General features: G+C 48.1%; 1 protein-coding gene across 1 annotated transcript in view; it reads left to right on the top strand.

Annotated features, from left to right (window-relative positions):
• Positions 1 to 13,894, top strand: part of SLC4A11 (solute carrier family 4 member 11) — an 83,823-nt gene that overhangs the window by 23,162 nt on the left and 46,767 nt on the right. Inside the window, exons 3-4 of the mRNA XM_054391680.1 lie at positions 1,591 to 1,743; positions 10,107 to 10,153. Coding sequence (XP_054247655.1) covers positions 1,591 to 1,743; positions 10,107 to 10,153 — 200 coding nt within the window. The remainder of the gene's footprint in view (positions 1 to 1,590; positions 1,744 to 10,106; positions 10,154 to 13,894) is intronic.

Raw genomic sequence — 13,894 nt, 5'->3', positions numbered from 1 at the left:
TGCAGATGGTTCATACCTGGTGGTGTCCACACTGCCATGATATTTCAGGTGTTGTGTTCAAATCTGTCCTGTACTTTCCTTACTTCACTTCTTTCTGTCTGTCTTTTGACAAGTTTCTGTTGTGCAGGGATAGAAAAAGCTGCTAAGCTCCACCAGCAGCAGAGGACATCACTCTGTGCATTTTTGCTTCCTTTCTGGTAGTCTGGATGGGGACAGCAGCATGTTGGATCCTTTTTGATAGTTCTGATAGTGCTATCTCACATTTGTTCCTGTCAAGTAGGTAGATGGAGGCAGAGATCATGAGGCTGCATCATGTGAGTTGTTTTGCCGGGTGTCCTATTGCCTCAGAAGAGCAGTTTGGAAGTCACCTGGAGGCTTAAAGCCCCTGCAGACAACTGGCTGGCAGCCCCCTCCCCTCCTGGGGAGATGCTGAGCATTTGGGACAAGCACCCATTGCTCTGTCACTTGTGGCAGGAAGCACTGCAGCCCCTGTCCTGTGTCAACAAGTTCCTGTTTGTGGCCTCCCTGCCTGGGGCTTGTTTTCTGCCATGGTGAGCAGTCTGCTGGAGAGCCCTGTGAGCCCTCCTGTGCTGCTTCCAGCTGCTGCTGCCTCTACATTTCCTGGTACCAGGCTGTAAAAGAAGTCATCAATATTTCAGTTTTCGTTCAAGCCTTCTCCTTGCAGCTCACCCTTTTCATTTGGCTGTAGTGCCTAAAGCAAGTTAATGAAATGCATCCCTCCTGCTTCAAATTAGCCCTAAAAGACTGGTCAGAAGATGGGTAGAAGCTGCTGAATAATCCTGGTAATGTAAAAACTGACATTCTCTAATGTCTCTAATTCTCCTAATTAAACATGATCCACGAGTGCACCACCAGAGTTCTCCAGCTGCTCTGTAATGAAAGGTTGCAGTGCACCAGCTTGCTGCTCAACCACACTACCTTCAGCTCCATTAGAGCTGCAGAAGGCTCAGGAGTCTTCTGCTGTAATTAAGAAACTTGTCTCACTTGCTCAGTGCAGCCACCTCCTGTGACCTGCTCCTCTGCCCTGTGGGGAGCTGTGGGTCAGTCTGTCCCTATCAGGTGTCTCCTTGGAAACCTTTTTCTATTTCTCCTTTTTCCCCCCTCCCTCAGTTTCAAGTTGCTGGATGGCGAAGTGCTGCGGCTGAGCTGCTGGTGACTTGAGCTGTGCGGGGTGTTGGGTTTAGGGTAGGCTGGGGCTGTGCTGCAGCTCTTGCTTCTGGATCCTTGTTGGATGTTTTTATGGCTTCCAGTTAGAGTTTTTGTCCTGGTTTTATCACCTAAGGTCTTGGCTTGGTTTTGCTGCTCACGCCCCTGAGCAGGCTGCTGTGTGAAGCCCATGGTCCCGGCTCCAGAGCAGCCATTTGGACGCACCTGAGGCCAACCACGAGTGGCTTGGAGCTGATTGTTTCTGGCTTTGGGCCCTTGCCAGAGGAGGGTTTGAGAGAAGGCTCTGCCAGGCCCCGGGTGCTGCGATGCAGCCCTCGGCAGCCGTGGTCGGTGGGTATGCCCCAGCCCGGAGGCTGCCAGCCCCTTTCCCGGCCCCGCTGACCCTGTCCCGTCTCGTTGCAGGGTACCTGAAGTGCGACACAGACGATGGCTGCGAGGCCAAGGAGGAGCCGGGGGGCGAGGAGCTCTTTGACGCCGTCAACTCCTCCATCGTCTCGGGGGACAGCATCCGCTTCTTCGTCAACGTCAACCTGGAGGTGCCACCCAATGCCACCGGTGAGTGTCCCCCTGCCAAGCACAGGGCTCTGAGTTGTGCCTGTTCCTTGCTGAGCAATCGTGGAGCTGCTTCAGGAAAAGCCTGGGTCACCTGCCCTGGCTGACCCTGCTTTGGCACGGGGTTGGACTGGATGATCTCTGGAGGCTCCTTCCAACTCCACTGTTCTGGGATTCCAAGTCTGACTGCTGAGGAGGTTTCCAGCTGTGCACATGAAGCATCCTGACTCCCTTCCCCCTTTTTCCCTTGAAAAGGCCTCCAGTTCAGGCCTGGGACCTTGCTCTGGCTACTGCTGCCTCTGATCACTGAAAGAGAGCCATTTCTAGGGTGAAATCAGGATTCTTGGTGTGTGTCATCTCCATAGATAATTCAGATATGGCTCTGGGCCTTCCCAAGGACTTTTGATGTCATTTCTTTGTATTCTTTTAACTGAAGTGCATGAGGTGGGTCAGAGATGTGGATCCCTCAGGTCAGTCGCTGCTGTCTGCAGCAGCCAGTAAGGGAAGAAAGAGTGTAAAGGGACATTTAGGGCTAGGGGATGTCTTCTCTTGGGGTTTATTATCCTGGCTAGAGGCAGGCAATTGTTCTACCTGCTGTGTAGAGGCAGGTAGCAAAAATGAGGAGAAAAGCAGCTTGTTAGACACCTCTGATGAAGGTCAGGCCCCTGCAGCTCTCTGCAGTACAGGGAAGTGCTGCTGTGTGTCATGCTCTGTTTATCCATACAAAGTATTTGCTCGAAGTGAGAGCCCAAGGATCAGGTTCCCCCAAATACGCTTTAGCAGGGTATGCTAAATATGCTTTGAGGCAGCTTCATGCAGGGAAGGACTGTTTGCTGTACTCGAAGGGCTGTGTGGTGCTGGGAGGGTAAACCTACCAGCAAAATGCCCATGTCAGCTTTGAATGGTGGCTTGGCTTGCATCTGGCAGCTACTAAGGAGATGGTTGTGCAGTCATGTTGCAGATGGATGTGTTTGCCCCAGGCTGTGCTGGCTTACTACCTGCCAAGCCAGGATCCTTTAGAAACTTTGCCTAGCCTGGGGAGCAAGGTGGAGGGGACTTCCAAACAGCCTAGTTACTACAAATTGTGAAGCTATCCCAAAGGCTTGCTGCTGAGGAATAAAATCCTCAGGTTGCTCTAGATTGCTTTTGCCTCCAGCACACCATTTTTAACATCCTCTGTAAGGCATGTGCTAAAAGGTGAAGAAGGAGGGCTAGCAAAACCTGAGGTTTGTGCTGTGTGCTTAAGAAAATGCAGCTCTGGGACACAGCAGCAGCCTGGATTTCATCCTAACAGGTGGAAGCTTCCTGAAGCCTACCTGTGTGAGCACTGTTTTGGAGATTAAATGCCAAGGGCTGTGGATTATTCCTGGCTTCACACTGTAGGAGAGTATTGTAAGTTTACTCCAAGTTATCATTAGATTACAAGCAAATCCCAATTGATCTGCAGTGGGTAATTATTGGAGTATTGCAGAGCAGTCATGGCTCAGACCTCTGCTTAACCATCTAGGAGTCAACTTTTTGAGTTGGAGCAAGTGGCTTTAACTCAGGAACAAGATCCAGCAATCTTCAAGCATTTGCAATTTTACAAATGCCATCTTAATTGAGAGATTTAAGGGGAGCTGTACTCTGCTAGGACGAGTCTGGGCTTTGTGCCGTGGGGTGCATTGTTTGGGGATGAGGAATGTGAGTGCTGCAGATTCTTCTGCATCTGAAGAAGCTGATTTTCCTTATGTGTCCTCCTGGGCTGTTTTTAAGTGTTCCTCTTTCATTCCAAACAGGACAAAAAAGGCCTTCTTATTTCCCTCGAGCTCTGATGTTTGTGGTAGTGGTGTTAGTTGTGTCCCTTTTCTCCAGCTGAGATATTTAGGATTCTTAAGGGAAAAATGGATTTTTGATATGCTGGAATCCCCTTTTAAATGCAAGGATGCAGGTTTTAAAAATGGGCTTCAGGCAGAACCCTGAAAGGGTTGTGAAGCCTTGGACCATGCTGCCTGGGGAAGTGGAGTTCCCATGCTTGGAGAGATTTAAAAGCTGCATAGATGTGGTGCTGATGGACAGAGTTTAGTGGTGGCCTTGGCAGCACTTGGTTAGTGCTTGGACTCAATGATCTTAAAGGGCTTTTCCAACTGAAATGATGCTGTGATTCTAACTCATCTATCTTATTACTATCTGGAGGTGAACTTGACTCTCTCTCTGTATTTTGTGTGTGGGTTGTTCCATAAATCCTACTGGAGCCTGGGCTGCAGGTGCCCATATCCACATCCCTCCAGTCTGTTGCAGAAACCTTGAACTAGAAGATTCAATCACTTGTGCTTTATTTGCAGCATGCTTGGAGTTCCATCTCTGTGAGTGAATGCAGCAGCTCGGGTTGGGTGGAGCCTCAAAGTTGGTGGTCAGGCAATGCAAGCCTTGCTTGCTGCAGTGGGTCTGGCAAAGCCTTACCCTCACTGACTCTTCTCATCAGCTTGGCAGATCCCTTAGATCAGCTAGGCAAAAGTTTTCATTGTTTGGACCTCATCCTTGCAGCTTTGGGTTTTAAAACAAGCCTTAGAGCCTTGTTCTTGCAGCTTGGGGTTCTAAGACCATTGCCATCTGCCCTCCCTGGACTGCAGTGGGGGAAGGCTTTGTGCAGGGTTTTCTCCTGAACCTGGACACAATTTATTAGGGATTTGTGGAGCAGTAGCTGCAGTATGCATCTCTGCTTTACATATGATGCTTGAACTGGTGTTTTAGCTGCGGAGAGAGGTCCCTGGAGCAGTTTTTGGGGGGAGAAGTCAACCCCCTGATGGCAGCGGCTCAAAGCCAATCAGAAGGCAGGATGTGGCTTTGTTGGGGCGTGTGGGGGAAATAACAGAACACAGTCCATGCTGCATGAGAAATTCAAACCTGTTCCACCCTCAGGACAATTGATCATTCCTAGATACGGGGAATCAACAGTTTCCTGTCCTCCCCTCCAGGGGCACGCACGTGCGCAGCCACCGCTGCTCACGGCAGGGCAGGGAGCTCCAAGCCTCGGCCCAGCCCCTGCCCAGATGACTTTTATTTTTCTTGAAAGGGATGAGGAGAAATGCTGGATGCTGGCGCCAAGGATATTCCAGAGAGAGCAGCGTCCAGAGACAAGTGGTCTGGGCCTGAATGGGTATCATTCTGCACACAATAGTCACATTTCCTCACATTAATCCTGAGGTCCTTTTTATGTCTCGAGGCACAATGCTGACCCACGCGCTCCATCTGATAACTCCTGTTTTAGCAGTTTGATGTCAGCGTGGGATGTTGGGCTCCCAAAGCTTCCTATCCTCTAATGGAAAGTGGATACACTAATTGTGTGTGGGGGGCGGGGGTGGGGAGATGGCCTCCCTCCGAATTTCCTGGTGAGGGTGTTTTCAAAGTGGTGCTCTCAGCCAAGGGAGGTGAGGGGGGGTGGGAGGGTGTGGGTGGTTCCGCACGACGGCAGCGACTGCTCTTGTAGGAGCTTCACCTTGGGTTTGCTTTGGGGCAGCTTCTCCTGGCATTTTCAGCTCCCTGTCCCGTCAGCATGGCAAAACCCAGGCAAACAGTTTTTCCCTTGCCCCAAAGTTAGTGCCAAAACCTATTGCACTTCTTTAAAAACAAAAGACGATGTTGCTTTTGTAGTGCTGCATGTCTGAGGAGTTGAGGTGAGACAGGGCTCAGCACTCTAATCTACTCCCTGCCTCTGTACAAGAGTCCTGGTCAGTCTCTGTGCTGTCTGCCTCTTGCCAATTGCTCTGCAATGGGTAAAGTACTGTGTCCAGTTCTGGGCTCCCCAGTTCAAGAAAAGGAACTACTGGAGTGAGTCCAGTGGAGGCTACAAGGATGCTAAGGGTCCTGCAGCATCTCTGTGAGGAGGAAAGGCTGAGAGCCCTGGGGCTGTTTGGCCTGCAGAGGTGCAGCCTGAGAGGGGATCTTCTCCATGCTGATCACTATCTAAATGGTAGGGTGCAAGAGGATGGAGTCAGACTCTTGCCAGTGGTGCTCAGTGACAGGACAAGAGGCGGTGAACACGAACTGGAACCCAGGAGGTTCCACCTAAACACGAGAAAGAACTTCTTTGGTGTGAGGCTGCTGGAGCCCTGGAGTAGGCTGCCAAGAGAGGTTGTAGAGTCTCCTCTTGATAGGTTCCAAACCTGTGTTGATGTGATCCCATGTGACCTGTTGTGTGTGACTTTTCTTTAGGAGGGGTGGAGGGTCGGGCTAGAGGGTCCCCAGAGGTCCTGGGAGGGCATGCCCTAGTGTCTAGAGCCCCTGGCAGGGCTCTGAAGCAGGGGCCAGCAGCATCAGTGCTGGCGGTGCGGTGGGGCACGGAGTGCGTGCCTGCAGGAACGTCAGGCCCTGTGCTGCCTTGATGTGCCTGTCAGGGGATACTGGAGATGTGCTGCTGACTTCTCTGGGTTTCCCCTGGGCAGAACCTGGAGCTCAGCCTAACAGATAAGGCCGGCCACCTCTGGCAGCTCTCCGTTAACTCTGTGTGAGGACACAGACAATAACGCCGGTAACTCACTGGCTTACCTAAAATAGACTCCTGCAGCCTGCTTTGTCCAGCAGGGAGGACCACAAAAATAGCCATGAGCATTTGACATGGCCCTGACCTCCTCTTGCTGTTTAAGTACGCTTAATCCTGGCATTCATGTGTGAAATCTAGTTATTACTCCTGGTAGTGAGACATAACTGGTGATTGATGGATACTTCTCTCCTTGTCAGTAGAGGGTGAATCCATGGCTTTCTGTATCTACTTTGTTCCCATGAAGGGCTCATCCATGGAGGTGCAAGGGTCCAGGGTGCTGCATCCTTTCAGCTCCTCTGTAACTGGAGGGAAGCAGTGGTAGTGTCGTGAAGGAAAAGATGTGTGGCAGGTTGGTGGTGGCTGGTCATGGGCTTTAGCCAGGCTATCACAGAATGGCAGGGGTTGGAAGGGACCTCTGGAGGTTGAGTCCAACCCCCCTTCCAAGGCAGGGTTCCCTAGAGAGGGTCACACAGCAGCACATTCAGGCAGGTTTTGAATGTCTCCAGAGGTGGAGACTTCACCATCTCTCTGGACAGCCTCTTCCAGGGCTCCACCACCCTTAAAGAAGTTTCTCTTTCTTATGTCCAGTTTGTGCCCACTGGCCACTACTGAAAACACCACTGGCACTTACCTTGTATGTATTTATAAGCACTTATGAGACCCCCTCATTAGTTCTCTTTTCTAGGTTAAAAGGACCTAATTCTCTTCATCTCCCCTCATAAGAGAGGTGTTCCAGTCCCCTTTGTAGCCCCAGCAAAGGTCTCTGGATGGTCTCATGCAGGGTTTTGGCCAACAGTGCCTGGTGGATTCTCCTGCAGTAAGCAAATGGGTGGTTCACAAACCAAGCAGAAGAGCACTCGGCAAGTCTCTGTGTATTTCTTTCCCCTCTCATTTTCCATGTTCTAGTGAATTTGCACCTTCCCCTGAATAACATCAAAGCACTCCAGAGGACCTTTAACAACCCAGGTCTGGGATGGCCATATCCAGCTGTCTCCTTTCATTGAATCAAGGCTGAGTGTTGTGTTGCTTGGATGAAATGATGACTGAGGTATCACCCAGAACAGCTCTTCTGAGCAGTTTGTAAGTTCTTGGTCCAACAGCTGTCATTGGATGTTTTTATTTATGTTGATAAAGCAGCATTTGGTGCTCATCAGGGATGAGTGCCTGAGAGAGCTGTTAGAGAAGATTGATACATGCTTGAAACTGGTGAGGGGAACCAAGAGCTGCTGCATGAGAAAAGGCCAACGTGGGCTTCTGTGGTGTGCAGGCACCCACAGGGACACACAGCAGGCATACAGATAGCTGTTTAGCACATCCCTGCTATTGTTCAGGGTTGTGGGTATTTTTTTGTCCCTCTAGAACTACTTCTTGCAAGAGCAGAAAAACCAAAACATATTTTCTTCTCCATGAATATTTATGGCTGCCAAATCTTCCAGCATGCTTTTGCATGTGTAATTAGGCTGTAAATTGAGTAAGTGAGCATTGGAGGACTACAAATGCAAGAGCCTGGGGAAAAGGCTTGATGTTTCTGGTTTATTTGGGTGCTTGTTTTTTAATAATAAATAGCATTTGTTAGATGAAGCAGCCTGTGTTTTCCAAAAGATGTCAGAAGCAGCAATAATTGGGACTGTCACACCAGCAGACTTGTCTAGTTAAGTGATGCTTTTAATCATATCTGCAGCATTCAAGTGAACTTTGTGAGAAGTTGGCTGATGCAACCCAAAGCCTTTTAACCATCTTGTTTGGTGGGAGATGAAGGCAATCCTTGCCCTCTGCTGCAGTCAGCTCTGCTGCCAGTTGGAATTGCAGCTTTTAACCCCAGCATGGATATAACTAGAGATCCTGTTTGAGGAATGGTTTTGGTTGAAGCAGCTTCCCAGGTGCAAAAAACGATTGTGGGTTGTTTTTTTTTTTTCTGAGTTCTGGTGGTTTTGTCCTCACTTAGCTTTGCTTTTGGGAGAGTTGAAAGGTTGGGCTTGAAAGTGCCTCTGTGAGTGGTCAGCCTGTGAAATGTGTTTGCAGCAAATCTTATAGGGTAGGATTTGGAAGTCCGGATCTGGAAAGGGTGCAAAAGCCTCATCTGAGTAGCTGTAATTCTGTGTTAGATCTCTGTACTTTTCCGTAGCTTGGTCTCTGGAAAAGTTTTTGATCTTCAGTAGGTTTTTTCCATGCTGTCGTTAAGCTCATTTGAATGAAAACCATTCATGTGCTTCACAGAATTTTGGTAGCAGCTTGGTCTTATGGGCTTTTTGGAGAGTTGAAGATGAGGACTTCAGGAGGAGGAGGAGTAACGACTGGGCTTGATGATCCTAAAGGTCTTTTCCAACTACACAAATCTATGAAGCACAGATGGTACCTGTGGTACTAGTGGTGCTCCAGAGAAGCTGCCTTGGATGCAAGGATTGTGGAGGAGACTTGTGGCAAAACCAGCTGAGTTTTATTTGGTTGTTTTTTTTTTTTTTTTTTCCTAGCTTATATCTAAAAACATCACTTCATAGATGCCCAAAGAAAATGTCAATGTTGGTCCTTGAAAGTTTGAGTCCTGGTGGATAACAAGTTATCCATGGGTCAGCAATGTGCCCTTGTGGCCAAGGAGGCCAATGGGATCCTGGGGTGCATTAAGAGGAGTGTGTCCAGCAGATTAAGGGAGGTTCTCCTCCCCCTCTACTCTGCCCTGGTGAGGTCATACCTGGAATATTGCATTCAGTTCTGGGCTCCTCAGTTCAAGAGGGACAGAGATCTACTTGCGAGAATCCAACCAAGGGCTACAAGGATGTTTGAGGGACTGGAGCACTGCCCTATGAGAAGAGGCTGAGAGACCTGGGGCTGGTTAGTCTGGAGAAGAGAAGACTGAGAGGGGATTTAATAAATGTTTATAAATATCTGAGGGCTGGGGGTCAAGAGGGAGGGGACAGGCTCTGTTCAGTTGCACCCTGTGATAGGACAAGGGGCAATGGATATAAACTCCAGCACAGGAGGTTCCACCTCAACATGAGGAGGAACTTCTTCCCTGTGAGGGTCACAGAGCACTGAAACAGGCTGCTGAGAGGGGTTGTGGAGCCTCCTTCTCTGGAGACTTTCAAGACCCATCTGGATGCATTCCTGTGACACCTGTGCTGGCTTCTGTGGCCCTGCTCTGGCAGGGGAGTTGGATTGGAAGATCTCCAGAGGTGCTTTCCAACCCCTGACATCCTGTGAGCCGGGAACTTCCTGGGTCCCCCTTCATTGTCTCAGCTGTGTATTAAATGAGGTTTAATAGTCTCTAAGCAGCAGTTTTCTTGCCCAAGAAGTCTCAGCTTTACACTGAGATTTATGGAGGCAGCGTGGTGAGCTGACAGGAGGGTAATGTGCTCATCTGGGAGTCTCTGCATGTGATCCCTCCAGCCTGCTCCCGCGGAAGCGCCAGGCTGTTATTGTTGACTGTTAAAGCATGGCAGGAATGGCTTCCAAACGAGCGTGGCTCATGCAATCTTAGCCTCAATCTATCAACCAACCATGCAGTGAATTAAATTATTACCTAAAGGATTAGAGTTAGAATTCTTTTTTGGGGTGGGGGGGAGAAATGGGGTAGAGATGAAGAGTAAAAATACATAGGGAATCTGAAAACAAAACAAGCCCCAGCTGGTCGGATCATGCCAAAGGCTGCTTCTGTGCTTGGTTTACATTTCCAAAATGGGAAATGTTGTAAAAATTGAATCTCTGCTTCTCCCTAGAGATCTTCCTCTTGCCAAGGGACTGATAGGTCACCTTGTGCTGAGCCTTCTGCTTGGTTCCTCTTGCCTCTCTCTCAGGTACAATAGTAAAACTGATTTTGTTGTTGTGTTTTTTTTAATCCCCTTTGCAGCTGAAAATGAAAGCGCTGGCTGCGTGTTACTGCACACATCAAGGAAGGTAAGTTGGGATGCTCTGATAATTTTTTTTTTTTTTCATCGTTTAGAAAGCAGAGAAAAGGATCCGGAAACACTCTGTGGGCCTGGGGGAGGTGTTTGGGGTTTTTTTCCTGGCCTAAACAGAAGACATATTAATGCCTCCTCGTTTGAATTCATCTGTCTTTAAACCTAAAATACTACATGCTGCTTGTTCTCCAAACAATTTCTGTGAAATTCTGATTGTTCCACTTCTTTTTGTCCCAGGCAGTCTGTTGACATATTAATCCATCACTTTCTCTTCTGCAGCTGCCTGCAACGGGGTCCAAGTGTACACGACAGAGATTAAGGCTGCTGAGCTCCTCTGGAGTTGAAAGCAGAAACACCCAATAGACATTGCTGTGATTTGGTTTCCTGTTTATTCCAGCTAATCAGATATGCCTTCACGAGGTTCAGCAGGAGGGAATTCCCTGGAAACACATGGTCTAGGAGGATGATCAGGAAAGAACTCTCAGTTTACACTTGCTTTTGAGACAGTAACTCAATAGCGATAAGACGAAAACACAAAACCTCCTCCCTCCTGTGCTGTAGTTGTGCAAACTTCCAACTGTGGAGGTACACAGAAAGAATGCAGAGAGGAAATGGGCTGATAGTTCATACCAGTCTTGGTCTGTGAGGCTGTGAGACATAAATTGTCTTAATTCTTGCTTCACCTGCTGGTTAGAGGGGCTAGTTTGCTGCCTGAAGGCTTATAGCACCACTGATCTTAGTCAGTCACATACTGCAGGTCATAATTTGGGTTCTTAAACCTGTGTGTACCAAAGCCTTGGGGCTTCCTAGGCATTCTTAGAGAGTTCTTTAGCTCTGTTTTGCTTTAGGCCTCTAAGACAGCTCAAATCCTGAGAAGCTACTTCAGCAGGTTGAATTAGTAGGGAAGGAAAATGTGTAATAGCTTTAGAAGAAGAAATCTTCCCCCCATGTTGAGAAAAATAAACACAAAAACCCAAGAAATAAACTGGAAAAAAGCAAGTCACCAAAAAAAAAAAAAAGGCCAAAACCCTAAAGGAAACCCATCACCACCAAAAAAAAAAAGAAAAGAATCAAATGTCGGCTGATACAAAGTCATGGAAGGTACAATAAGCTATTTCTGTGCTCAGGGATGGAAATGTCTGTGTCAATTTGTCTTGTCCAGTACAAGTGACAAAGTTCTCCAAGTCATACACACTTGACTGAAAGTAACCTAAGTTAGAATTTAATCACTTCAGGTGCAAATTTGAAGCCCAGTGTAGGATCTGCCTCTGATAAATAGCTGGAAGCTGCAAACACAAGTGTCTCTTCTATTTTATTCTTCCTTTCCAGAGCTGTGGAGCTGCTGCTTTGTTGGCCCATAGTTTTGGTGTGCTGTTGTGCAACACATATCAGTGACCTAGCAGGGTTTGAGAAAAGTATTTGTGCCAGTTCTTGCCTCCAGGGAAGACAAGTGGAAATTTTGCACTTCAGATACAAAGGAAACTGGGACTTGAGTCAGAGAGTTGATGGCTCCAACTGTCTGGGAAGGGCATCCCTAGCAGAGAAGTGCTCAGGTCAGAAGGTGTTTGGGGTTTTTTTTTTTTTTTGTCTGGAGATGTTTCAGTGCTAGGTTGTCCCCATTTCTAGTGGTAGCCTGTGGTTCTTGTGTCCCTTCAGGAGTGTTTGAAGGGCAATCTGTGTCTCAGGCAAGTTGGCCTCTGGCATGGCACTGGTAGACATAAATGAGGAGAAGCTCCTTGACACATTTTGAGCTATTTAGTCATGATGTGTTTCTGAGGGAATTGTCCCAAGTGACGATAGCATAAGACAACATGCTTTTTAGATGGACCATCCCATCAGCTTCTTACAGTGTCTTTAAATGGAGGTGGTCTCCAGAGCAGCCACACAGCAGAGAACTTGCATTTTGGGCCGTCTTGATTAGTGTTGAGAGCAGATTTTTTTCCCAAATGGAGTGTGCAACTTTGGCCAAGACACCTGCCTGAAGTCGAGGGAGGCTGGTTCCAAACATTCCCCCTTCCTTGGCTCAGCAGCCTGTGTTCTTGCCATGGTGCAGTGTGCAGCTTTGCAATCAAGGACATTCAGGGTTAGTAAAATGGTGTTTGGGTAGCTGTCTCAGTTTTCCTACAGTCTCCAGCATCAGGTATCCTGATGTGGTCTGACTATCTGGCTAAAAGTACTTTGGGAAGGAGCAATCCATCTGTCCTGAAGTCACTGGGTGTCCTGACTGGAGCAGCTCTTTGAGCTATCTCAGAGGTGTCCCTGTACCAGTGCTTCTAATCACTTGATCCTAGTTTGTCCCTGGGAGTCATATGTTTATATCCTTTTATGGTAGCAGGCTGCCTCATGATGTTTAATGTGCATATCTTCCTCAGTGTTATGGGAGTGATGATAAGGATGAGCATCACCCCTATTTCCTATAATAGGACCAGGAGCTGTGGAATAAAACAGGATTGAGGCATGGAAAATTGTTTACCCAAGGCATTGCCTGAAGCCTGTGGCAGAGCTGGAGCTGAGTCCTTGCAGTAAGCTGCTGACAGTGCTGTCCTGCCATGAGAAAATGTTGCTGTCAAGCACAGCTCGCTGGAGGCTCAGTGGTGATTGAGATGATGTGGGCAGATAACAGCCTTCTTCTGAATGCCTTTGATTCATCTCTCCTGTCCCTCAGCTATCCTTCAACTTTCTTCCACTGTTCTGCTTCTGGTGGCTTCTTATGTGTGGGCGAAGTTGGTGACATGAAGCCGCTGATGCTTTTTTTTTTTTTTTTTTTTTTTTTTTTTTGGAAAGCTCCCCAGCCCTTCTGATGCTGTTAACCTTCCTCATTACCTTCATGGGTACCTCCTCTGCCATCCACCTTTTTAAATCCTGTCTAGGTCATTCGGCCTCTTTGCTGACTGAACCTACATCCTAGGTTGGACTCTGCACACCAGACAGCCTGACCTAAGTCAGCTTTGGGAGGTGGCTGCTGGTCACTGGTGTTGCAGATGGTGGTAGGTGTTTGAACCTGCTTTCATACAGTGATCATTTGACACTGACTTGTCAGCTTGCAGTTATGATCTCTTTTAGGTGGGGTTGTAACATAGCTGTGTCACTGTCTCCTAAGAGCCAGATGGTAACAAAGCCTTGAGGGTGGGGAGCTGAAATCCTTCAGAGAAAGCCTCCCTCTCATGGAAGCTGTGTAAGGAGTGATTGATGCAAAGTAAAACAGTGCTAATTGCAATGGATGTGTACTGACAACTTGATAGTTGCTGTGATAATTACAGTAATTAGTGAGATGTTAGCATTTTCCCTGTGTCTAGGCTATAAATGGAAAAGGTAGAGAGGGCATATGAGAGGAGAGGATCTGAGTCAGGTGCTGGGGTAGTCCTGCAGCTCAAGGGAGAATGTGCCAAGGTCTTGGTTGTGGAGGCAGCTGGAAGTCAGATTTGTAAAGACAATTCAGAGCTTGCCTCTTGCTGAGTTCAGGGGGAACTGAAGATTTAAATCTATTTTGACCAGTTCAGCCTGGCTGGTTTCCTGTCAAAAGAAGGTTCATGCAACAAAGTGCAGTTCCCATTTCCTCCCTCAGCCTTAAGCTCTTGAAGGAGAGGACAGGACTGTCCTCCTTGGCCTGTACTGTGAGCACTGACTCTGTGTGTGGATTTCCATGGAGACTGAAATGGGAACAACTCATTTGAAGTTTGATTGTCCAGTGGAAGAACTTCTCAGCTGATAAATACAAAGAGGAGTTGAGGCTCTG

The sequence above is a fragment of the Indicator indicator genome, chromosome 23 (assembly GCF_027791375.1).
Source record: "Indicator indicator isolate 239-I01 chromosome 23, UM_Iind_1.1, whole genome shotgun sequence".
Lineage (NCBI taxonomy): Eukaryota > Metazoa > Chordata > Aves > Piciformes > Indicatoridae > Indicator > Indicator indicator.
Note: the sequence above shows the minus strand (reverse complement) of the source record. Positions and strands in the feature narration are given on the sequence as shown.